This window comes from Phocoena sinus, chromosome 2 (assembly GCF_008692025.1).
Source record: "Phocoena sinus isolate mPhoSin1 chromosome 2, mPhoSin1.pri, whole genome shotgun sequence".
Taxonomy (NCBI): Eukaryota; Metazoa; Chordata; class Mammalia; order Artiodactyla; family Phocoenidae; genus Phocoena; species Phocoena sinus.
This window is the reverse complement of record NC_045764.1, coordinates 12,966,981-12,994,059: the sequence shown is the minus strand read 5'-3', so window position 1 is coordinate 12,994,059 and position 27,079 is coordinate 12,966,981. Positions and strand designations below refer to the sequence as shown.

Here is a 27,079-nt window from a genome sequence, read left to right as displayed (position 1 = left end):
AGGGAAGGAGTGGGAGTTTGGGATGAGCAGAGGCAGACTATTATATATAGAGTGGATAAACAACAAGGTCCTACTGTACAGCACAGAGAACTACTGATATATTCAGTATTCTGTGATAAACCATAATGGAAAAGAACATGAAAAAGAATATGTATAACTGAGTCACTTTGCTGTACAGAAATTCACAAACAACACTGTAAATCAACTATACTTCAATAAAATTAAAACAAAACTTCTTTACAACAGCTTTGAATTTACTTTTTACTAAGTTTATTAACACGCGTGTTCTGCTGAATCACCACCTCCCGACACATCTGTGATGCGGGATTAGAACTCCAGCCATCCCGATTTAGGTTATATTTAATCGCTTGTTGAAAGCCGTGATAATCCTCTCTTGGAGTACTTTATCTGAAAACGGTCTCAGCTGTTCTGTCACAAACATCTTTAACCTGCAAGTTATATCAGCAGTTTAGGAGTTGTGGCTGCCAGTGGCCTCAAATCCCAGTCTGAATTTAGTAGCTGTGTGTCTTCGAGCAAATTACATAGTGTCTCTGGGCTCAGTTTTCTCATCCATAAATTGGGATAACAGCACTCAGCCTCAAGGAGTTAGAAGAATGAAGGGAGAGAATGACTAGACAGGAAGGACTTACGCTCTACATGCTCTGTCAGTGTTGGCCGCCAACCATCCTGCTACCCGCAATGCCCCCTCCCCTCCCCACCGCCGACCCAAGACGTGAGGGATGAGATGGCCTATGATGGGGCGGATGCCACAGGACACAAAGCACAGTTTTGCATTGTGTGAAATTTGGATCCCAGTGTGAGCCGACGAGAGAGAAGCGTGGGCCCCGGTCAGAGCGGACAAGAAGCGGGTCAGAGGGCAAAAGTGACTTCTCACTCTCTGTAGAGTGCTTTCTTCTGGAGAAAAGGGTCCACATATACTCATGTGTAAAGCTATCAGAACTAAAGTACTTTGAGCGGCAAATGAATAGAACAGAATTTCAAACGCAGAAAAAAGCCCCTAGGTTCTAATTTTCCTACAAAAATAGTTACTGAGCTGTAGTAAACTCATCTTTTACTTAAAGCATTGAGTCAGCCCCCAGCCCCCAAATCCTGTACTTAAACAGGCCGGCCAGCTAAATTAGAAAGCATGGACCTGATGGAAAAATGAAACGAGATTACATTCTAGTCTCACTATCAAGATCAGATGTCAAGCTACTTCACCATAATTACCTGCTTAAAAATTTAATAATGCTTCTGCATGAATTTCAAAACTAGACACTTACGGACCATTGAGAATTTATTAAAATGAAAGAACGCCTCATGCCCTGCCTCCAGTTCAACAAAACAGCTAAGTGCGAGAGCCATGGATGGGGTTAAAATTATCCAAATCCTCTAATCAAGACACTGTTAGAGACAATGAAAGGGCGAAGAGAACCCTTGTGTAATTCAACTGTAAATTTGAACGGCTTCAGTTGCATTATTTGTGGGGTCTAAATATAGTAATATACAGCCCACAGAAAAGATGAAAACCATCTTTCTAGCAGATCAGATAACCCTAAGGCCTATTTACCATAATTGCTAAAACAATATGATTCTTGGGATCAAAGACTTGCAGAATAATGAATAGAATTCTCCAAGAGCATGGCTCCCTGCGTCACTGGGGTCAGATCAACTTGACCCCAAAGTAAAAGGGAAATACTTAGCTAATATGCATTTTAATAAAAACCACTGACAACTGAGGAAAAATAAATGCTTAATAATGAGAAACCGGAGAAAAACTTTTTAAAAAAAGACACTTGTATCCTTCATAAATAACCAATATCTAGGTTCTAATCAAAGCATATACATGATGTAGGTTAAAGTGCAAAAAAATTTCTTAAAATAATTTATAACCTAAAAAGAATCATGAACGAATTTGGTCAGTCTGCATGTCTTGCAATGAAAGATGTTAGAAGATTAAAAAGAAAATTATGATACTGCTTCTACCCTCATGGGGGATATAATCTAATCCATGACATTTGTTCTTCGGCCCAAGTCATTTTGTTTGGGTTCTTTTTTTTTTTGGCCATGTGGCTGGTCTTGCCGGGGGGTGGCGTCTTATTTCCCTGACCAGGGATGGAACCTGGGCCCCGGCAGTGAAAGAACTGAGTCCTAACCACTGGACCGCCAGGGAACTCCCAAGTCATTTTGTTTTTAATGACACAGGAAAATCTTTCCACAAAGCCTCTCTGAGGAGCAGATCTGTACTGGTATGTGGAGAACTGTACTTCAAAGTTAAAAAAAAACAAAACAAAAACTGCACACACATGAACAAAAGTAACAGCTAAGAGGGCTTCCCTGATGGCGCAGTGGTTGGGAGTCCACCTGCCGATACAGGGGACACGAGTACGTGCCCCTGTCTGGGAAGATCCCACATGCCGCGGAGCGGCTGGGCCCGTGAGCCATGGCCGCTGAGCCTGAGCGTCCGGAGCCTGTGCTCCGCAACGGGAGAGGCCACAGCAGTGAGAGTCCCGCGTACCGCAAAAAAAAAAAAGTAACAGCTAAGAAAAACATAGCTTAGTAACTGTTTAAATTAGAACTCTCCTTGCACTGTTTTGTAACCAAACAAACTTCAAGAAAAGAACGTTTTTCCTTAATTTATTTCTAGAAGAATTATATATAAGGAAGTTTGGTGGGAAAACTGCAATGCCATTACAATAAATGGAAGATAGGGAAAGGTGTATTTTTAATTCGTATAACAGCATTTACAAAGAGAGCTCCATTACAGACTCAAAGCCCATTTTCACATAGTATTTTATTTCTCACAACATCCCCCATGACCCTGGTGTCCTAAACTGCCTTTCCCATGCTGTGGCAAGGCTGTCTTGATGGGCCCAACGTCACTAACTCCACAGAGGCTGGCGCAAATATGAAGCATTGAGTAACTGAGGCTGGGTTTTGCAACACCAAGATGTGGTTCAGATGGAGAAAACCCCGAATTCAGGTAGTTACTATCCACTTGCCGACACGCTGTGCTCTTTGACAGAATGCCCTCAGTCCCCTCGGCCCCAGCCCTGGCTGCCATGGGCAGTCAGTCTACCCCCCTACCCAACAGAGAAGACGGGTACCGGAGGGAGGGGAGACCAGAAGACGCCGCATGCTTTCTTTTGCTTGTCCTCTAAAGGGGGGAGCTGCTGAATTGGCACAGTTCTCTTTTAAACCGGATCACATTTGAGATACACCTGTTTATATCTGCTTTGGATGATGTACAGCATATGTTTTTGCCTCGGTTGCCGATTTAAATAGACGGTTTTAAGAGCTCCTGAAAACCCAGTACTGCTGGCATTCATACAACGGGCCGTCCCTTCTACTGCGTTTCTTTTTCTTACCTCAACATCCTTCTTCAGTTTTTCCAGGAATACCTTTTTGTTATTGTCATCAATATAAATCTTTTGACCCTCGTTAATGAAATCATTATCCTTTAAAGTTGGCAGTTCTTTGGCCTAAAAAAAAAAAAAGAAGAAGAATAAGAAAGAAACTTGACTAAAATCTAAAAGACATGTATGCTCTCCAATCCTGGAGGTTAAGTTTCCACTCTTGGAAGCTGAATCTGCCCTGTTCACCGCAGAGGTCTTACCCAAGGCAACGACATGTGAGGTGGCTTGAGTGCCGCAAGGGGGCACCAGTGAGCTATGACCACTGGAAGCATTTCCACTAGGAATGGAGGGTCAGGTGTACTCCATATTATGAGGCTTTTGTAACAGATTTCATGGTTTTCATATGAACGAACCTGACTGCTTTCTTAGATTCACTTTCTTAAAGAAGGTTGACAAGAAGTCTCCTAGGTATAGAATTCATACCCTTGGAATTCTTTGTCAGGAACCCTCAATTTTCTTACTGGTATAACCCAACTCCACCCGTCCCTGACAACACACACACTTTTGGGATAGCCTTTGCTGGATTCATGTTACAAATAACATGTTATCTTGCTCAGAAAAGCACCATCCATAATCCTATCTAATTTCTGAGTCAGGAAGAATATGCAGCCAGAGGTTAGCTAGCTATCTGCCCTTCTAAGCCTTCCTGCACACCGCTCCAAGAAGGAAATTCTGTTTTCATCTGGGCAATATCGAAGGAAAATGTCTTCTAGAGTAAAGCATATTAAGATGAGTTCTACCCTTTAAAAGTAAACGAGGGTAGTGAGCTGGCAACTAAACTATGCTTAGGCTGGGCAACAGAAAGTAATGCGTGATTATCAAAATATGGGTCACAAGCAAAGAAAACAAACCAAAACACTAGCTTGTACTGCAGCATATAAGGTAATAGAGGCATATAGCTTTAAAACAGTGTGGATCATTCAACTTCGTGCAACCTGAATTCTGGGAGCGTTCAAAACCCCTCCCCACACCTTTGGGCTGACCTTATAAGAAATAACCACTCCTGCTTATTTCTTCCAGTTGAAAGGAATCCAACATAATACATTGCCTTTCTTAGTATACTAATGAATGCCTCCTTTCCATAGTGTGAACTAAATGGGGGAGGGGAAAAAAAAGGAAAGAACGTACTGTCCTTCCTGGTCTCCACACTACCTCTCCCTCATTCAGATTGATTAAAAGCTCACTGGGTACATCTGTCTACTGAACCACCATCCAAATCCCTAAACTGCTCACTTTTTCCTTTCTTTCTGTAAGGTACACACACATGTATGTAGACTACTCACATCTATCCGTACACACACACACACACATGCATGTATATTATGCAATTCTAAATTAGCTTTGCTACTCATTTTAACTTTGAGAAAATGTACAGTTTTGTGAGTCTCGAATTCGATATAACTATCGCCAAAATAATTATCCTTACAAAGCAGGTATAGCAAAGCTCAGAAATCCAAAGATTCCATTCAATAAGCGGTTACTGAATGTCACGTATAGGAATATAAAAATGAATAGGTCAACATTTCTATTCTAAAGGAGTTTGTAATCTTGTATGAGACGCACCAAAGCAAGTAGGTAAGAAAACAAGGCAGCATGAGTTTGTAAGGCCGATAGATAAAGAATACGGTTCTTAGGGAGAGAGGGTCTACTTTCAAATATTTTATGCCGAGTCAGAGTCTGGGGAAATGAGATGCAGTGCCATTCTACACAAACACTAGGGAGGGGCCCGGTAGACTAACTCTGTAAGTTCATCATTAATCATTTAAAAATGTAAAATGTGAAAGAAAATGCTGAATGCGAAGATGGCATGTTAATGTTTGAGTCAAGCACGCAGACCTGAAGTTCTTTTCCTAGAACTGAAACATAGTTTCACAGTGAATGCAATGCAAGGATCTGAAGTTTAACAAAGTCAGAGGCCAGCGGAGAAGCTTTGTCAAAGGTACAAAACTGGGGTGCTTTAGAAAGCGCTGAAGCCAGATTTATGCACAAACACAGGAGATGGAGAGGGTCATGGTTCTCCAGGCAGACAGCTCGGGCATTTGTCTGTTTAGGGGACGGTGGTGTGTGGTTGGGGGCATTGAGGATTAAGAGCTGCCTGAACTCTGCAACTTTTTTATATGTGCAAGCAGAGCAGGGGAGAGGGATTTTTGTGCATGGGTGCGTGTGTGCGAGAAACCTGAAGGCAGGGATGACAGGCTACAGACAGCGGTAAGCGACCCGTGTTGGTGATACCAGTCTCATTAATGCAGATGAATGCCATTTCAGGGTCACCCCAGCAGCATTACCTCATGTGACAGGGAGAGTATAATCCTACCTCGTAACACTCTGGACACCCTGTACTTTATTACTAGGCTTACTTGTGAATTTCGCAGGCACTAGGGATGAATTTAGATTGGATCAAATTCAAAAAAGGGCAACCAGATTGGTTAAAAGACTTAAGGGCGTATTAAAAGGCTCAAGAGGTGCAGGCCGGTCCTTAGGGCAGCTGCCAGAAGAACCCAGCACTGGTCCAGCAATGCCCACCCTCCGGTGTCAGCAGGATGGCAGAGGCTTTAGGAGCACAGGGTTTTGGAGACGTGAATCCTGAGATTCCCACCCTCCATCCACCCCTTACTTGCCAGGGGCCAGTTTCTGGACCCTCTCCAGGCCGTTTGCGTATGTGTAGAAGGGGGAGACCCTGCTAAGCCCTTGACGTGCCTCCATGTATTTAAGTGCATTATCTTGTTTACTCTTCGAAACAACCTTAACTCTTACTATCCACACTTTACCAACAGGGAAACTGGGTTAAGTGAGATAACACCGCTAAGGTCTCACAGCCTGGTAAGTGGAGCTGGTAAGCCGGTTCCTGCGCTGAGATGCGGACCCGGGCTGCCTGACTCTTAGTACAACTCGACCTTTAGCTGAATGACTGAGGATTCGACCCAAACCCCTGTGACATTTAAATAGTGAGGCGAGTGGCACTTAGTGTCGTCACTGCCGTGAGCATTCAGTAATGCTGCACAGAAGACGTTTAAAAGCAGAGATGAACTTTTTCTACTAAAAACTGAATGACGAGGATGAAGTCACCTGACAGTAACGCACCCTCAAGAAAACCTTGTTGCCTGGCTTCTTAAAAATGTCAATATATCCCTCTGATAATGAGCAGCATTTATACTAAAGACACACTTTTTTTTTTTTGAGGGCAACCGTTTTGCTATGAATTAATGAACATCATAAACTCTCGGTGTGACACTGCCCACAAAGGTGATGTCTGCAGAGCAGCACAGAAATAATCGTGGGCAGCAACCGGTCCCACCCTTTGCTCTGTGACACTGAATTACTTGCACTTAGCGGGGAGTTTTGAAAGCCTCAAAGTCACTGGGTCTGGTTCCTTTAATGGGCATCTTTCATACCCTTTCTAGCTCAATGCAGATACCAGTCAGAGGGCAGAGGAAAACACCAGGGCTGAAGACATCAGCTCAGAAGCACTTCTGAACTGTGGACTCGGACGCTGGCCTCCAGCCAGCGGTCAGCCACCTTTCTGAAGTGGTCGTAGGTTGAGTCTTCACTTATTAGCTCTGAATTAAGTTTTCCTGGCCAGTTTCATGGAGACTGGGAGCCTCCAAATGTGATGGGGAATTGCAGTACCTCACGTGGGACTTACTGGGAGGCAGCACCAAGGAGGCTGAGGCATGGGATGGGCCTGCTCTTCCTGCACGGCCCTCCCCAGTCTGTCCAGCCTGGCCAGGGGAGTGAGGCTGTGTACAACCAAACCCAGGACCAAGGCCAGCACAGCCCAAGTCTAAGGCTAGTTCCCTTTTGCAGGAAGTGACTGTACTAGGGTGGGTCGGACTCAAAATGGCATTCATCTCTACTAATGTGATGTGTCAATGTACAAACACAGCTAAAGGCATAAGCAGATCGATGTCAGTCCCCCTGCAACCAAGCTATCCTTATTTTGTTGTGTGGATAAAATTGGCAGAGTGAATATCCCCGGCACTTTCATGCTGGGTGATGCCAGATCCCACGTAGATTCAGTATGGCCCAGATTTCTACTTGGGACACTGAAGCATGAGCTTCTGAGCACAGACTGGACCCAGGCCGCCAGGGTTGTATCTCAGCTGCTCCAGTTATTAGCTGTGTGACTTAGAGTAAGTTACTTAACCTCTCTGTGACTTGGCTTCCTCATCTTTAAATGGGGGTTAGCAAACCACACTGTTGTGAGGATTATACCCATTCATACACCTAAAAAGCTTAGGGCCCTGCTTGCCATGTGGAGAGTTATATAAAACTATTCTTGTTATTTGCTGGTCATATTCTCAAGTATGGCATGTGTATCTAGAGAAAAGTTCATCACTGATAAATTCAGAGCAAGATTTTTTTTAAAGTTGCATATTTTTAAAGCATACTTAACACTTTTATAATAGTTGGGGTGTTTAGACCCAGCTGCTCAATCTGTCCAAACCTCAGTTTCCTCATCTATATAGTGGAATATTAATAACACCTATCCAATGGGGTTAGCGTGTGGATGACATGACACGAAACACACGGTGCTTGGCAATGAGAACTCACTAGATATTAGTCTGCGTCTTAGTTACACATGAGCTTTGACCATGACCAATACTGTTACATAGTGTTTCGAACTACTAAAGAATACAGACTTGCCCATTATCTTCTAGCCTTCCTGATTTTCTAAAAGAAGTAGGCTCTTTAAATTTGGGATATCAGTAACCTAAGCCATGTTTAAGATTGCCTGTTTTCAGGTTTTATTAGGCACAAACCTCACGTGACTTTTCTACATCCGGCCTTTAAGTTCTGAAGATACTTTCCTTATTGCACACACACCTAGCACACACAAGTGCAAGGTTATTTCACTTCACTGTATCAGACAAGGTGCATTAGAGGCTACGTTGGCATAAGCCCCTACCTTGCCTGCTGTCCAAACCTTGACTGTGAATTCTCTTGGTCAGAAAGACCTCTCGTCACCGCAAAAGCTCTCCCTAGCCAGAAAACCTCCCTGAAACCCAAGTGAGAATAAAATGTTGCTTTATAATAATTGGGTAAGTTAAATTTTTAGAGTAATAAAGTATATTTTATTCCTATGGAATAAAATACTTCGATATCTATGGCCAAAGAGAGAAATTTGCTGACTTTTGTTTTACCTTAATTTTTCATGTGTTTAGTTTTTCTCAGCAAGTAGGTGATAAGAGTAATTTAGTGAATGTGATTTTGCTGACCTAAAGCAAAAATTCACTAGTTGGAATCCCAGTAGCCAAAAAACACCCCCAAAACTAGAAAGTAACAAGCTCCTTGGGAACACTTCACTTGCTATGAGCTGTAAAAAGAAAATTGTTTCATTATAAACATTCCCTCCCCTGCTTTTTGTAACTACACTATTGGGTGAAAAGTCTTTTGTTTCTTGGGGTTTTTTTTGGCTGCGCTGTGTGGCTTGTGGGATCTTAGTTCCTTGACCAGGAATCGAACCTGGGCCCATGCAGTGAAAGCGCTGAGTCCTAACCACTGGACCCCCAGGGAATTTCCAGTTTTTAGTTTCTTTTAAGGCACAGTATTATATAGGCTGTCGCTTGGCAAGTCCATATTCAATAGTAAGAAACACACTATTAACAGTGTCAGTCATGGTCAAAGATGCTTTATGTGCAACTAAAACACAAGTGGACGTGAGAGTTGAGGTATACACACAACTGCATCAGGGCTTGAAGATAACCAATGTGTGGATAGTATTCTAAATGTATAAATGCTTCTGAATATAAGGATTCCCTAGGGTTCAATAAAAGATATAAATGATCTCTAAGGAGAGATTTGGCTAGGGGTTTGAGATTAAAAAAGGAAAAATGGGGCTTCCCTGGTGGCGCAGTGGTTGAGAGTCCGCCTGCCGATGCAGGGGACACGGGTTCGTGCCCCGGTCCGGGAAGATCCCACATGCCGCGGAGCGGCTGGGCCCGTGAGCCATGGCCGCTGAGCCTGCGCGTCCGGAGCCTGTGCTCCGCAACGGGAGAGGCCACAACAGCTAGAGGCCCACATACCACAAAAAAAAAAAAAGGAAAAATGTTCAGAACGAAGAGCTACAAAGTCCAGAGCTTTCGTTTTTAGAACTGTGCCTCTGTGGCCAGCTCGGCAAAGACCCAGGCGTAAAGGCAGTGGCCAGAGAGAAAATTAGATTCCGGGAGGGCAAAGGAAGCACGGGGCTCTGCTTCCTCCCGTTAGAACGGCAGACAGGAGGTTTTTTAAAAAGACAAGACATTAGAACTTCCCTTCTAATATAAAAATATTTAGCACTTTTTATAAACTTTAAAATTACTAAATTTTGCACATTCTCTGAAAATAAAAGATAATGCTTATCAAAAGGATTTAAATCTTCTGTTTCAAAAAGAAGTTAACCTGTTTGTAATATCTAATTATTTCATTGGGTTCTGTGACCTGGTGCGCGATTGCTGTCATTTGCATGGAGTTTAGTAATACTGAATGTGTTAAGAGTTAGTAAAGCCAGAAATTACATGGAAATCTTAATTAGATCTTTAATGTCACTAAAATGTCTTTTGGATGACTCAAAATTTTTTAAATCAAATATTTAAAATCTACATTTACAGCCAAAAACTTTAAATACAGAATTCAAACTACAATGTACTGGATTTAACATCATTATACAATTAACTTTTACAAAGAGTCTATTAAATTGCCACTAACAGGAAAAAGAAAAAAATACATGTACTTAAAATGCACAGAGCCAAAATTTACATAATACAGTCACGTTTAAGCATGGAAACCTTAACAGAAAGATGGAATGTACTTCTGTCACACTCGAGTGTTTAATGCAAACAGGATTCTGGCCCCAGAAGGTTTCAATGCAAAGGATAATGCATAGCATAGCACTCCGTGATTAAAGGACTTGTATTTCAGAAAGAAATGAATTTTTCCTCAATGTGCTCATTTGACAACCTGTTTTTAAAAAGTCTAATTGTAACCTTCGACATCTAAGATTGCTGCCTGGTGTCCCTTTGATGGGCCATATTATGACACTCAGAGCTGAATGCACAACATAAAAAACACGTACTAACTATTGTCTCAAGTTAGGGACTGCTTATTATGTTCCTGATTTACTTGTTAGTCCAAGCTCACCTAAATAAAAATAAACTTGCAAAGAAAGTATAAGCCCCTTTTCATCAGGCTTGCCAAAGTAACTTCATAAAAATCAGAGTCTGGAACTGCTGAACAATCATCGACAGGAAGACACTGGAACTCACCAAAAAAGACACCCCACATCCAAAGACAACGGGGAAGCCACAAGGAGACTGTAGGAGGGGCGCAATCACAATAAAATCAAATCCCGTAACTGCTGGGTGGGTGACTCACAAACTGGAGAACACTTATACCACAGAAGTCCACCCACTGGAGTGAAGGTTCTGAGCCCCACGTCAGGCTTCCCAACCCGGGGGTCCGGCAACGGGAGGAGGAATTCCTAGAGAATCAGACTTTGAAGGCTAGTGGGATTTGATTGCAGGACTTCAAAAGGACTGGGGGAAACAGAGACTCCACTCTTGGAGGGCACACACAAAGTAGGGTGCGCATCAGGACCCAGGGGGAAGGAGCAGTGACCCCAAAAGAGGCCAAACCAGACCTACCTGCTACTGTTGGAGGGTCTCCTGCAGAGGTGGGGGGTGGCTGTGGCACGTCATGGGGACAAGGACACCGGCAGTAGAAGTTCTGGGAAGTACTCCTTGGTGTGAGCCTTCCCAGAGACCACCATTAGCCCCACCAAAGAGCCGGGCAGGCTCCAGTGCTGGGTGGCCTCAGGCCAAACAACCAACAGGGAGGGAACCCAGCCCCACCCATCAGCAGACAAGCGGATTAAAGTTTTACTGAGCTCTGCCCACCAGAGCAACATCCAGCTGTACCCACCACCAATCCCTCCCAACAGGAAGCTTGCACAAGCCTCTTAGACAGCCTCATCCACCAGAGGGCAGACAGCAGAAGCAAGAAGAACTACAGTTTTGCAGGCTGTGGAAGGAAAACCACATTCACAGAAAGGTAAGACAAACGAAAAGGCAGAAGACTTTGTACCAAATGAAGGAACAAGATAAAACCCCAGAAAAACAACTAAATTAAGTGGAGATAGGCAACCTTCCAGAAAAAGAATTCAGAATGACAGTGAAGATGATCCAGGACCTCGGAAAAAGAATGGAGGCAAAGATTGAGGAGATGCAAGAAATGTTTAACAAAGACCTAGAAGAATTAAAGAACAAACACCTAGAAGAATTAAAGAACAAACAGAGACAAACAATACAATAACTGAAATGAAAAATACACTAGAAGGAATCAATAGCAGAATAACTGAGGCAGAGGAACGGATAAGTGACCTGGAAGAGAGAGGGTGGAATTCATTACTGCGAACAGAATAAAAAAAAAAGAATGAAAAGAAATGAAGACAGCCTAAGAGACCTCTGGGACAACATTACATGCACAAACATTCAAATTATAGGGGTCCCAGAAGGAGAAGAGCAAGAGAAAGGACCCAAGAAAATATCTGAAGAGATTATAGTCGAAAACTTCCCTAACATGGGAAAGGAAATAGCCACCCAAGTCCAGGAAGCAGAGGGAGTCCCAGGCAGGATAAACCCAGGAGAAACACACCAAGACACATAGTAATGAAACTGACAAAAACTAAAGACAAAGAAAATTATTGAAAGCAGCAAGGGAAAAATGACAAATAACATACAAGGGAACTCCCATCAGGTTAACAGCTGATTTCTAGCAGACACTCTACAGGCCAGAAGGGAGTGGCATGATACGTTTAAAGTGATGAATGGGAAGAAACTACAACCAAGATTACTCTACCTGGCAAGGATCTCATTCAGATTCGATGGAGAAATCAAAAGCTGTACAGACAAGCAAACGCTAAGAGAATTCAGCACCACCAAACCAGCTCTACAAGAAATGCTAAAGGAACTTCTCTAAGTGGGAAACACAAGAGAAGAAAAGGACCTACAAAAACAAACCCAAAACCATTAAGAAAAGGGCATAGGAACATACATATCAATAATTACCTTAAACGTGAATGGATTAAATGCTCCAACCAAAAGACACAGGCTTGCTGAATGGATACAAAAACAAGACCCATATATATGCTGTCCACAAGAGACCCACTTAAGACCTAGGGACACATACAGACTGAAAGTGAGGGGAGGGAAAAAGATATTCCATGCAAATGGAAATCAGAAGAAAGCTGGAGTAGCAATACTCATATCAGATAAAATAGACTTACAAGATGTTACAAGAGACAAGGAAGGACACTACATAATGATCAAGGGATCAATCTGAGAGAAGACATAACAATTATACATGCACCCAACATAGGAGCACCTCAATATATACGGCAACTGCTAACAGCTATAAAAGAGGAAATCGACAGTAACACAATAATAGTGAGGGACTTTAACACCTCACTTACACCAATGGACAGATCATCCAGACAGAAAATTAATAAGGAAACACAAGCTTTAAATGACACAACAGACCAGATAGATTTGATATTTATAGGGCATTCTATCCAAAAACAGCAGATTACACTTTCTTCTCAAGTGCACATGGAACATTCTCCAGGATTGATTGCATCTTGGGTCACAAATCAAGCCTTGGTAAACTTAAGAAAATTGAAATCATATCAAGCATCTTTTCTGACCACAACTCTATGAGATTAGAAATCAATTACAGGGGAAAAAAAATGTAAAAAATACAAACACATGGAGGCTAAACAATACATTACTAAATAACCAAGAGATCACTGAAGAAATCAAAGAGGAAACAGAAAAATACCTAGAGACAAATGACAATGAAAACATGACAATCCAAAACCTATGGGTGCAGTAAAAGCAGTTCTAAGAGGGAAGTTTATAGCAATAGAAGCCTACCTCAAGAAACAAGAAAAATCTCAAATAAACAATCTAACCATAACCCTAAAGGAACTGAGAAAGATGAACAAACAAAACCCAAAGTTAGTAGAAGGAAAGAAATCATCAAGGTCAGACCAGAAACAAATGAAATAGCAACAAAGAAAACGACAGCAAAGATCAATAAAACTAAAAGCTGTTTCTTTGAGAAGATAAACAAAATTGATAAACCTTTAGCCAGACTCATCAAGAAAAAGAGGGAGAGGACTCAGATTAGTAGTGAAAAAGGAGAAGTTACAACGGACACCACAGAAATACAAAGCATCCTAAGAGACTACTACAAGCAGCTCTATGCCAATAAAATGGACAACCTGGAAGAAATGGACAAATTCTTAGAAAAGTATAAACTTCCGAGACTGAACCAGGAAAAAATAGAAAATATGAACAGACCAATCACAAGTAATGAAATTGAAACTGTGATTAAAAATCTCCCAACAAACAGAAGTCCAGGACCAGATGGCTTCACAGGTGGATTCTATCAAACATTTAGGAAGAGCTAACACCCATCCTTCTCAAACTCCTCCAAAAAATTGCAGGGGAAAGAACACTCCCAAACTCATTCTACGAGGCCACTATCACCCTGATACCAGACAAAGATACTACAAAAAAAAGAAAATTACAGACCAATATCACTGATGAATATAGATGCAAAAATCCTCAACAAAATACTAGCAAACAGAATCCAACAACACATTAAAAGGATCATACACCATGATCAAGGAGGATTTATCCCAGGGATGCAAGCATTCTTCAATATACGTAAATCAATCAATGTGATACACCATATTGACAAATTGAAGAATAAAAACCACATGATCATCTCAATAGATGCAGAAAAAGCTTTTGACAAAATTCAACACCCATTTATGATAAAAACTCTCCAGAAAGTGGGCATAGAGGGAACCTACCTCAACATAATAAAGGCCATATATGACAAACCCACAGCAAACATCATTCTCAATGGTAAAAAACTGAAAGCATTTCCTCTAAGATCAGGAACAAGACAAGGATGTCCACTCTCACCACTATTATTCAACATAGTTTTGGAAGTCCTAGCCATGCAATCACAGAAGAAAAAGAAATAAAAGGAATACAAATTGGAAAAGAAGAAGTAAAACTGTCACTGTTTGCAGATGACATGATACTATACATAGAGAATCCTAAAAGTGCCACCAGAAAACTACTAGAGCTAATCAATGAATTTGGTGAGGTTGCAGGATGCAAAATTAATACACAGAAACCTCTTGCATTCCTATACACTAATGATGAAAAATCTGAAAGAGAAATTAAGAAAACACTCCCATTTACCATTGCAACAAAAAGAATAAAATACCTAGGAATAAACCTACCTAGGGAGACAAAAGACCTGTATGCAGAAAACTATAAGATACTGATGAAAGAAATCAAAGATGATACCAACAGATGGAGAGATATACCATGTTCTTGGATTGGATTAATCAGTATTATGAAAATGACTATATTACCCAAAGCAATCTACAGATTAAATGCAATCCCTGTCAAATTACCAGTGGCATTTTTTACGGAACTGGAAAAAAAAATCTTAAAATTTGTATGGAGACACAAAAGACCCCGAATAGCCAAAGCAGTTTTGAGGGAAAAAAATGGAGCTGGAGGAATCCGATTCCCTGACTTCAGACTATAGTATAAAGCTACAGTAATCAAGACAATATGGTACTGGCACATAAACAGAAACAGAGATCAATGGAACAGAATAGAACGCCCAGAGATAAACCCATGCACCTATGGTCAACTAATCTATGACAAAGGAGGCAAGGATATACACTGGAGAAAAGACAGTCTCTTCAATGAATGGTGCTGGGAAAACTGGACAGCTACATGCAAAAGAATGAAATTAGGACACTCCCTAACACCATACACAAAAATAAAGTCAAAATGGATTCGAGACCTAAATGTAAGACCAGATACTATAAAACTCTTAGAGGAAAACATAGGAACACTCTTTGACATAAATCACAGCAAGATCTTTTTTGATCAACCTCCTAGAGTAATGGAAATAAAAACAAAAATAAACAAATAGGACCTAATGAAACTTAAAGGTTTTGCATAGCAAAGGAAACTACAAACAAGACAAAAAGACAACCCTCAGAATGGGAGAAAATATTTGCAGATGAATCAACGGACAAAGGATTAATCTCCAGAATATATAAACAGCTCATGCAGCTCAATATTAAAGAAACAAACAACCCAATCAAAAAATGGGCAGAAGACCTAAATAGACATTTCTCCAAAGAAGACACACAGACGGCCAAGAGGTACATGAAAAGCTGCTCAATATCACTAATTAATAGAGAAATGCAAATCAAAACTACAATGAGGTATCACCTCGCACCAGTTAGAATGGGCATCATCAGAAAATCTACAAACAACAAATGCTGGAGAGGGTGTGGAGAAAAGGGAACCCTCTTGCACTGTTGGTGGGAATGTAAATTGATACAGCTACTATGGAGAACAGTATTGAGGTTTCTTAAAAAACTAAAAACAGAATTACCATATGACCCAGAAATCCCACTATCGAGCATATACCCAGAGAAAACTATAATTCAAAAAGACACATGCACCCCAATGTTCATTGCAGCACTATTTACAACAGGTAGGTCATGGAAGCAACCTAAATGCCCTTTGACAGACGAGTGGATAAATAAGATGTGGTACATATATACAATGGAATATTACCCAGTCAAAAAGGAATGAAATTGGGTCATTTGTAGAGACGTGGGTGGATCTAGAGACTGTCAATACAGAGTGAAGGAAGTGGGAAAGAGAAAAACAGATATCGTATATTAACACATATATGTGGAACCTAGAAAAATGGTACAAATGAACCGGTTTGCAGGGCAGAATCAGAGATACAGATGTAGAGAACAAATGTATGGACAACAAGGGGGGAAAGCGGCAGGTGGGTGGGGTGGTGGTGTGATGAATTGGGAGATTGGGATTGACATGTATACACTAATATGTATAAAATGGATAACTAATAAGAACCTGCTGTATAAAAAAATAAAATTCAAAAAAAAATCAGAATCTCTGGGGCTGAAGATATACTCCAGAAATATTTCTGCAAGCAGGAGACTTTTTAGGTAATCCTTACATTGGAGTTAGGTTAAAGATAATTTGCTTGAATCACATATGTGGTATCAATTTTGGGGTAATGAGATGTTAAAGATTTTATAATAAAATTAGTTCTGCTTCTCAAAATATCCAAGCCACAAATTTGTTACATGAAAAGGCAAATTAGTGAATATGGGTAAAGTTCAGACAGAAGTGGCAAAGATGGCAGGTGTTTTCTCACAAAAGGTACATATAACCTTTAACAACGTAAGCAGAGTGTCTACACAAGTTCACGGCTTGGGAAGTGATCCAACGTGTCTTAATAACTAGTTATTTCCACAATGAGAATGTACACATTTGTGACCAGCATCTGGATACGAAAGTCTCATAATTTTTATTCTGAATCTCTTTGTGTAAATGTAGAAAGAGAATATACCTCAACATACTTGTAGAAACAGTGCTGCAACTAAGAAGCACAAAACCGGATGAGCCCTATCATAATTCTACAATTTAGAACTGTTATGCCTGGTGGAACCCAGCTGTTGGTTATTTATTTTCCCTAAAAGCTGATATTTAGGAAGTGAAACTTACTCCTTTTCTAATACTGTCAGACTTTTCAGAATGACCCTTTAACTCTAAGTGACATGGTGACAGTTTGGTTTTCCTCCATGAGCTGTGATGTGACAGTTAAACCATGTGCAAGCCCTACAAAATAGATTTGTTTCCATCTGATTGGAAGATTCTGTTGCACGGATGTTGATGGTGATAATCTAAGAAATGTCAAAATCTGAAAACGCAAGAAGCTTGCTAAATCGTATGGTGTCTGGTTTAATACTAATCTAGCGAACATCGTAAGTTGATTGTTTTATTATACATCTGCAGCAGGCTGGCTTAAACTCAAGCCACATACTATATTTTGGAAGTTGTGTCTCCGCCCCAACTCTTTTTGAAACCAACTGCGTAAGTTGTCAGCTTAAAAAAAAAATTCCCACATCTAACACTGCTTCTGTGTGACTGGGATAATCTGAGTTCAGTTCATTCCAGTGAAACTGAGTTTATACACTGCCATAAACCAGTCTGGCCTGAGGACTAATGCTGTCATCTGGGAGATGCTCACAGGAGTTACTTCATGTTATCTTTCTTCTTCACATGCCACTCTTACCAAAGTCCAAAGGACTCACTTTAAAACTCCGCTTCCCAGAATAACCCCCACGGTTTACATTATAGGGTTCTTTAGGCTTTGCTCAGACATCTGCAAACTTATGTAAGAGTTCAGACCATTTTTTCCATTAGTAATAGCAATCACCTTAACCCATGCCTCGAGCAGACAGGATTTAAGTGATTGTCAAGTCTGCTGAAGTGCACCTCTGTGGGAGGGAAAGCCTCATTTGAAAAAAGGGATTCTTGCAAACACTAAAGCATGAGGACCAATGAAATCCTTTAATAAATGAAGACTAAGTCAGATGATTTATCCCCAAACCCCAAACTTCCATTAGTGCCAGAGCAGGGGCTGGGACTCAGATTTGCTAGGGCTCTGCTTGGTGCCTTTCCCCTCCAGACCCCCTTTTATAAAACATCTCCGGGCCAGGAGGCAGATGGCCCTGCTTCTGCCCGGATGGCGTATTTCCCCCTGCACTCTGGGCGCCAGGATAGCTGTGTCTAACACTGGCTGGCAGAGGGAAATGATTCACAGAAGAAATGAAATCAATCTTTCTTCATTCACAGAAGAAATGAATTTCACAGAAGGTTAAAGCATTAGCGGAGTTGAGGGCCTAAAAACCTTGACAATCTCCCATTAACTGATCATCCACTGACAACGGAAAAGGAAGCGCTTTTTAACTGATAGCAAAGGAAGGTTCCCAGAAGGACACACTGCTGTTTTGTACCTTATGCTCCAAGCTTACCATCTTTTGTTACCTTGCCTTTAACTCATCCTAAAGAACCAGATGGAGGTGGTAATTAATTATAATTCATTACAATTTAAAGATCACAAAAGAAATGCTGAAAACTGGTTTAGGAAAGCATTGTTTTTTGTTTTGTTTTTTTTTTGATGTGAGGGTATTAATGATTAATTTTCCTGAACCTTCAGTCAGTAGTAGGTAAAATGTCAGAGATGGTGACAGTCAGTTAATTGCCAGGGCAATTCACAATTCCGAAGACTCGACCAAGCAGCTTTTTGTAGCCCATTATCAAAGTGTCAACAGTGATCATTGCCAATATAGTTACACAAATGCCAACTGCAGGGCAGCAGTTTTCTTTCAAACGGGTTTCAGGGAGAAGGTCAGATGTTAAAAGGAATCTTCTTATTGTGACCCAATGACTCCATTATACAGGCTTTACTTTACTTAATAAAACCAGACATGAGTTTTGAGAAGAACTGCATAGAACGATGAACAAAATGCATATCTGTGTAAATCCCCAGGACTCGCTCTCTCTCCCTCTCAAGAACATGGACTCTTTAAAGAGTCAGGTCAATCCCCCAGAAATCAAGTGAGTCCAGTTATGTTTTCTTTTACTTGCCTGGATTCCCTGCTGGGTAGCTTGCTTGCTGGCAGCATGCTAAGACTGTCATTTGTAAAAAGCGGTCCGCTCAGCTATAATTACTAATTTGATGTCACACTGGAATTGCAGTGCAGCTGTGAAAAGATGGACCACCAGGGAGATTCGCATTTCTGTCTCATTTAGAGGGGGCGATACTGCTGGAGCCATGAATGGAAGATGCCCTTCCATTAATAAAGGAAAGAATTAAAGAATAAAACAAGTCATAGCAGCTGTCAGAATCTGACAACGGTTTAAAAAAAAAAAAGTGCCGTTCTGCTCTTTTTACAAAAAAAATTCAAGACATCTGTACACGCATGTTCTGATACTTGTTGCCATGAAAGTGATTCCATTATTGTTGGAATATAACTTCCTTATTTCCTTCAGTTCCATCTTCATTATTATGCTAATACAAATCACACTAATTACGTGTCAAGCTCAAATCGTAGGGAGGGGACCTTTCTGCACCTATATCACGAAATATCTGAAATGACAGTTTTAAAACTTACCATCAACAAGCGAAAAGTATGTGAAATTAAAACAGCTACAATGATGCAAATGAAAGAAAAACTAAGAATTCAGATTACTAATTAAGCCACATCAATGGAGGCTCTCTGTGAAAACTGTTCTTTGCAATTTCGTAGAAAATGATTATACAATGATTGCAATGAAAATATTCTTGCAGACCATTTCGTTTCATTTATAAAAGGCTAAAATGTAGAAAATATTTTCAGCCTTCTCCAATTATTTTAACTAGAGATAACAATGACTGCTTTGATAATTTATGGTTTTATTCGTGAAGACAAAGAACAGCATGCTTTCTGGAAGAGTCAAAAATATTAACTGATCATGGAAAGAAAACCTGAAAATTGACAGAAAAAGGAAAGCAAAGAAAATTTTTTGAACTTAAAAACCCAAGGGTTTTAAGAGTTCAGCTCCATTAATACATTTCATTTACTGTTATGTGTTACAGTTTAGTAAATGTTACCTTGGTTGTCGCCAGATTATAAACAAACTGCCATATCAGAGAGACATCATGTCCTATTGTCAAGGCAGGCACAGTCTCCAGAAATTACCAGTTTTAATTACTTTCACATCCCATGTCTTCAAGCTACTTCCTCTTGCCTGTGCCCAGTGAGCGCCAGTAAGCTAAAAGGGCAGGTGGATGATGCCTTGGAGCTGCTCCTCCTGGAAGAAGAGCTATCAGGAACCCCAAGCCCAGAAAGAAGTAGAAAACATTGAATTCTTCCTAGGGGCTACTGCGTAGACAATCCTTATGTTTACATAGTGTAAGACACAGTGACACAGACTGTACTTACAGAAATACCTGCACTTCTTAAATGGAGGAAATATGAATTGGTTATTTTTGCCAACATGGTATGAGGCCAAACGATTTATTTCATTACTTTTTTTTTTTTTTTACTTTTAAATCAAGACTCAACGAACTGCCTTAGTACCATATTGTTTTGGAGTTACACGTTTTTGTCAATGAAACATTGTAGTGAAATGTTTCCTTGTTCATCTTCATGATTCATGGGGTAATATGAATTTTTGATAATAAATCCTCTTTTTTTAAAAAACAAAATAAGTCTCAAACATTTTAGAAGGTTAGAAATGTGCACTCTGGGCTGGAACCCCGGCTGTGTCATGTCAAAACTGTGGTGCAAGTTACAGCCTGTCTGTCAAGTAACTTCATTTACGCAAAGGAAGTAATAACAGCCTCCACCTTAAAGGTGGTGGTCAGGATGACATGAGCAAATTGGTGTAAAATTTACAACAGGCTGGGCATATAGTATACGTTCCGTTCAACAAACGTTGGTTACTATTACTTACCTTTTAAATCCTAGTACATTAACAATAAAAAAAATAACCCGCAGTTAAGGTAAGGTTTTGCCTCTGTCACCGACTGTGTGGCAACGTAAGCTTCTGGGTCTCAAATCGATCACGTGTGAGGTGGGGAAATGGGACTCTGACCTCTTAAGGTACCTCCTGTCTCTGACGTCTGTAAGTCCACCTCCAGGGGAGATGTTTTGAGGAACAATTTGTGCACATTCAATAGATGATAAAAGCATCCTAGCAGCATCCTCAGAAAAGTGGGTTTCTGTTAAACACATTCTGTACTTTCATGTCTTTTTCACAGAAACCTACACCAATGAAGGGCTAACCATTTTTGGTGAGGCGGGGGGTGGAACTGTGGTAAGTGCCCTGGGTTCCTGGCAAGTGTCTAGAGGCAGAGCTGCGGAGGGACAGACAGGTAACTGAATGTTCTGCTCTTGAGGATGAGCCGTCATAGCCACGTCAGATACTGTGGCTTTCCTTCCTATGTGTCCTTGTTTTAGGACTTCGGATTCTGCAGCAATCACCCCACTGGCTGTAACTGTCTTTCTTGGCATTGTTATTGTCATAGCAGACCAAGCCCCCGGGAATAGAAGCTGGAGAAATCAAAATGAACAGGAAAAAAAGGCCACTAGCAGTAGTCTCAAGAGACCTGGGAACAAAATAAAAACAGAGCAACCCCTGTGGAGTAGCGCACAGCATCAGGGCCACAGCTCTTACTCCGGGGCTGCCTTCTTTTGATGACGCTGAAGAAGCCTTCTTTCAATGCCAGTGTGTGGTTCTTTAAACAGCCCAGATATTTTCTCCTAGCAGAAAATCCCAATAATACTAAGCCTCTGAGTTTCTCATGGACTAAAACTCAAACACTGGCTTGAGTCTTTGGCACCTGGAAAAAATGTTTACATAGCAACATGTAAACAGAAGTTGACAATCTGTTGTTTCTGCTGCTTTTGGCCAAAGCCGGTGGCTTCACGGTGATTTACACAGAGGTTGGAAGTGTGAAAATGTAGTCACTGGTGCACAGTAAAAATATAAACTGTCAAAGGAGCCACCGTTTCCTTTTTCTCTGCCTCATTTTTTTTTTTTGCGGTACGCAGGTCTCTCACTGTTGTGGCCTCTCCCGTTGCGGAGCACAAGCTCCGGACGCACAGGCTCAGCGGCCATGGCTCACGGGACCAGCTGCTTCGCGGCATGTGGGATCCTCCCGGACTGGGGCACGAACCTGCGTCCCCTGCATCAGCAGGTGGACTCTCAACCACTGCGCCACCAGGGAAGTCCTGCCTCACTTCTTTTTTAAAAATTTTTATTCATTTAAAAAAATTGTATTGGAGTATGGCTGATTTACAATGTTGTGTTAGTTTCAAGTGTACGGCATAGCGACTCAGTTATACATATACATATATTCTTTTTCATATTCTTTTCCCATATAGGTTATTATAGAATATTGAGTTCCCTTTGCTCTACAGTAGGTCCTTGTTAGTTATCTATTTTACATATAGTAGTGTGTATGTATGCTAATCCCAAGCTCCTAATTTATCCCCCCACCCCTCACCTTTCCCCTTTGGTAACCATAAGTTTGTTTTCAAAATCTGTGAGTCTGTTTCTGTTTTGTAAATAAGTTTATTTATATCATTTAAAAGAAATTAGATTCCACATGAGTGATATCATATGATATTTGTTTTTCTCTTTCTGACTTACTTCACTTAGTATGATAACCTCTAGGTCTATCCATGTTGCTGCAAATGGCATTGTTTCATTATTTTTCATGGCTGAGTAATGTTTCATTGTATATATGTACCACATCTTCTTTATCCATTCATCTGTTGATGGACATTTAGGTTGCTTCCATGTCTTGGCTATTGTAACTAGTGCTACAGTGAAAATTGGGGTGCGTGTATCTTTTCAAATTATGGTTTTCTCTGAATATATGCCCAGGAGTGGGACTGCTGAATCATATGGTAGTTCTGTTTTTAGTTTTTAAAGGAACCTGCATACTGTTCTCCATAGTGGTTGTATCAATTTACATTCCCACCAACAGTGTAGGAGGGTTCCCTTTTCTCCACACCCTCTCCAGCATTTATTGTTTGTAGACTTTTTGATGATGGCTATTCTGACCAGTGTGAAGTGATACCTCATTGTAGTTTTGATTTGCATTTCTCTGATAATTAGTGATGTTGAGCATCTTTTCATGTGCTTTCTGCCCATCTGTATATCTTCATTGGAAAAATGTCTATTTAGATCTTCTGCCCATTTTCTTATTGGGTTGTTTGGTTTTTTTTGACATAATTCTGCATGAGCTGTTTGTATATTTTGGAGATTAATCCCTTGTCGGCTGCTTTGTTTGCAAATATTTTTTCCTATTCCGGGGGTTGTCTTTTTGTTTTGTTTATGGTTTCCTTTGCTGTGCAAAAGCTTTTAAGTTTAATTGGGTCCCATTTGTTTATTTTTGTTTTTATTTTCACTACTCTAGGAGGTAGGTCAAAAAAAGATACTGCTGCAATTTATGTCAGTGTTCTGCCTATGTTTTCCTCTAAGGGTTTTATAGTGTCCGGCCTTACATTTAGGTCTTTGATCCATTTTGAGTTTATTTTTGTGTATGGTGTTAGAGAATGTTCTAATTTCATTCTTTTCCATGTAGCTGTCCAGTTTTCCCAGCACCACTTATTCAAAAGACTGTCTTTTCTCCATTGTATATTCTTGCCTCCTTTGTCATTGATTACTTGTCCACAGGTGTGTGTGTTTATTTCTAGGCTCTCTATCCTGTTCCATTATCTACATTTCTGTGTTTGTGCCAGCACCGTAAGTGTTTTGATTACTGTAGCTTTGTAGTATAGTCTGAAGTCAAGGAACCCGATTCCTTCAGCTCCGTTCTTTCAAGATTGCTTTGGCTGTTTGGGGTCTTCTGTGTTTCCATAAAAACTAAAAAACATTTTTTGTCCCAATTCTGTGAAAAATGCCACTGGTAATTTGATAGGGGTTGCATTGGATCTGTCGATTGCCTTGGGTAGTATAGTCATTTTGACAATACTGATTCTTCCAATCCAAGAACATGGTATACCTTTCCATCTGTGTCATCTTTGGTTTCTCTCATCAGTGTCTTATACTTTTCAGAGCACAGGTCTTTTGCCTCCTTAGGTAGGTTTATTCCTAGGTATTTTATTCTTTTTGATGTGACAGTAAGTGGGATTGTTTCCTTAATTTCTCTTTCTGATATTTTGTTGTTAGTGTATAGGAATGCAAGAGATTTGTGTATTACTTTTGTATCCTGCAACTTTACCGAATTCATTGATTAGCTCTAGTAGTCTTCTGGCAGCATCTTTAGGATTTTCTATGTATAGTTTCATGTCATCTTCAAACAGTGACAGATTTACTTCTTCTTTTCCAGTTTGGATTCCTTTTCTTTTTCTTCTCTGATTGCTGTGGCCAGGACTTCCAAAACTATGTTGAATAATAGTGGTGAGAGTGGACATCCTTGTCTTGTTCCTGATCTTAGAGGGAATGCTTTCAGCTTTTCACCATTGAGAATGATGTTAGCTGTGGGTTTGTCATATATGGCCTTTATTATGCTGAGGTTAAGTTCCCTCTATGCCCACTTTCTGGAGAGTTTTTATTATAAACGGCTGTTGAATTTTGTCAGAAGCTTTTTCTGCATCTATTGAGATGATCATATGGTTTTTATTCTTCAGTTTGTTAATGTGGTATACCACACTGATTGATTTGTGGATACTGAAGAGTCCTTGTATCCCTAGGATAAATCCCACTTGATCATGATGTATGATCCTTTTAATGTATTGCTGGATTTGGTTTGCTAGTGTTTTGTTGAGTACTTTTGCATCTATGTTCATCAATGATATTGGCCTGTAATTTTCTTGTGGCATCTTTTTTCTGATTTTGGTATCAGGGTGATGGTGGTCCCATAGGATAAGCTGAGTGTTCCTTCCTCTGCAATTTTTTGCAAGAGTTTCAGAAGGGTAGGTGTTAACTCTTCTCTAAATGTTTGATAGAATTCACCTCTCAAGCCATCTGGCCCTGGACTTCTCTTTGTTGGAAGTCTTTAAATCACTGTTTCAATTTCAGTACTTGTGATTGGTCTGTTCATATTTTGCATTTCTTCTTCCTTCAGTCTTAGAGGTTGTACCTTTCCAAGAATTTGTCTGTTTCTTCTAGGTTGTTCTTTTTATTGGCATATAGTTGTTTGTAGTAATTTCTTATGATCCTTTGTATTTCTGTGGTGTCCCCTGTAACATTTTTTCATTTCTAATTTTATTGATTTGAGTCCTTTCCCTTTTCTTCTAAAGATTTATCAATTTTACCTTTTCAAGAACCAGCTTTTAGTTTCATCGATCTTTTCTATTGTTTTCTTGTTTCTTTCATTTATTTCTGCTCTCATCTTTATTTCTTTCCTTCTGCTAACTTTGGGTTTTGTTTGTTCTTCTTTCTCTAGTTGCTTTAGGTATAAGGTTAGGTTGTTCATTTGAGATTTTTCTTGTTTCCTGAGGTTAAGATTGTATTAGTATAAACTTCCCTCTTAGAACTGCTTTTGCTGCATCCCATAGGTTTTAGATTGTCGTGTTTTCGTTGTCATTTGTCTCTGGGTATTTTCTGATTTCCTCTTTGGTTTCTTCAGTGATCCATTGGTTGTTTAGTAACATATTGTTTAGCCTCCACGTGTCTGTATTTTTTACACTTATTTTCCTGTAACTGATTTCTAAGCTCATAGAGTTGTGGTTGAAAAAGATGCCTGATGAGATTTCAGTTTTCTTAAGTTTACCAAGGTTTGATTTGAGGCCCAAGATGTGACCTATCCTGGAGAATGTTCCATGTGCCCTTGAGAAGACAGTGTATTCTGCTCTTTTGGATGGAACGTTCTATAGATATCAGTTAAGTGCACCTGGTCTAATGTGTCATTTAAGGCCTGTGTTTCCTTATTGATTTTCTGTCTGGATGATCTGTCCATTGATGAGAGTGGGTGTCCCCCACTATTACTGTGTTACTGTTGATTTCTCCTTTTATGGCCGTTAGCATTTGCCTTTTATATTGAGGTGCTCCTATGTTGGGTGTGTATATATTTACAATTGTTAATATCTTCTTCGATTGATCCCTTGATCATTATGTAGAGTCCTTCTTTGTCTCTTATAACAGTCTTTAAAGTCTATTTTGTCTGATATGAGTATTGCTACTTCAGCTTTCTTTTGATTTCCATTTACATGAAATACCTTTTTCCATCCCCTCACTTTCAGTCTGTATGTGTCCCTAGATCTGAAGTGCATCTCTTGTAGACGACATATATATGTGTCTTGTTTTTGTATCTATTCAGCCAGTGTATGTCTTGGCTGGAGCATTTAATCCATTTATATTTAAGGTAATTATTGATATGTATGTTTTGTTTTGTTTTTTGCGGTACGTGGGCCTCTCACTGTTGTGGCCTCTCCTGTTGCGGAGCACAGGCTCCGGACGCGCAGGCTCAGCGGCCTTGGCTCACGGGCCTAACTGCTCCACGGCATGTGGGATCCTCCCGGACCGGGACACGAACCCGTGTCCCCTGCATCGGCAGGCAGACTCTCAACCACTGCGCCACCAGGGAAGCCCAGGTATGTATGTTCTTATTGCCATTTTGTTAATTGTTTTGCATTTGTTTTTGCAGGTCTTTTTTCTTCCCTTCCCCTTTTGTTCACTTCTCTTGTGACTTGATGACTATCTTTAGTGTTGTGTTTGGATTGTTTTTTCTTTTTTGTGTGTGTATCTACTATAGATTTTTGGTTTGTGGTTCCCGTGAGGTTTTGATATAGCAGTCAATATATATACAAGATTGTTTGAAGTTGCTGGTCTCTTAATTTCCAATGCATTTCCAATATCCTGCATTTGTACTCTCCTGTTCTCATGATTGCTAGTTTTGACAACATATTTGTGTGTGGATGATCCCCTACCTTTATTTCATGATTGCCTTTACCAGTGAGCTTTCCCATTCATAATTTTCTTGTTTCTAGTTGTGGCCTTTTATTTTCTGCCTAGAGAAGTTCCTTTAGGATTTGTTGTAGAGCTGGTTTGCTGGTGCTGAATCCTCTTGGCTTTTGCTTGTCTGTGAAGCTTTTGATTTCTCTGTCAAATGTGAACGAGAGCCTTGCTGGACACAGTATTCTTGGTTGTAGGTTTTTCCCTTTCATCACTTTAAACATATCATGCCACTCCCTTCTGGCCTGCAGAGTTTCTGCCGAAAAATCAGCTGATAACCTTATGGGAGTTCCCTTGTATGTT

The 27,079-nt window shown here is 40.4% G+C and overlaps 1 protein-coding gene across 2 annotated transcripts in view; it reads right to left on the bottom strand.

Annotated features, from left to right (window-relative positions):
* The window catches only part of PIP4K2A (phosphatidylinositol-5-phosphate 4-kinase type 2 alpha), a 176,665-nt gene that overhangs the window by 12,228 nt on the left and 137,358 nt on the right, over window positions 1-27,079 (bottom strand). For both annotated transcript variants that reach the window (XM_032623881.1, XM_032623882.1), the window contains exon 7: window positions 3,369-3,482. In XM_032623881.1, coding sequence (XP_032479772.1) covers window positions 3,369-3,482 — 114 coding nt within the window. The remainder of the gene's footprint in view (window positions 1-3,368; window positions 3,483-27,079) is intronic.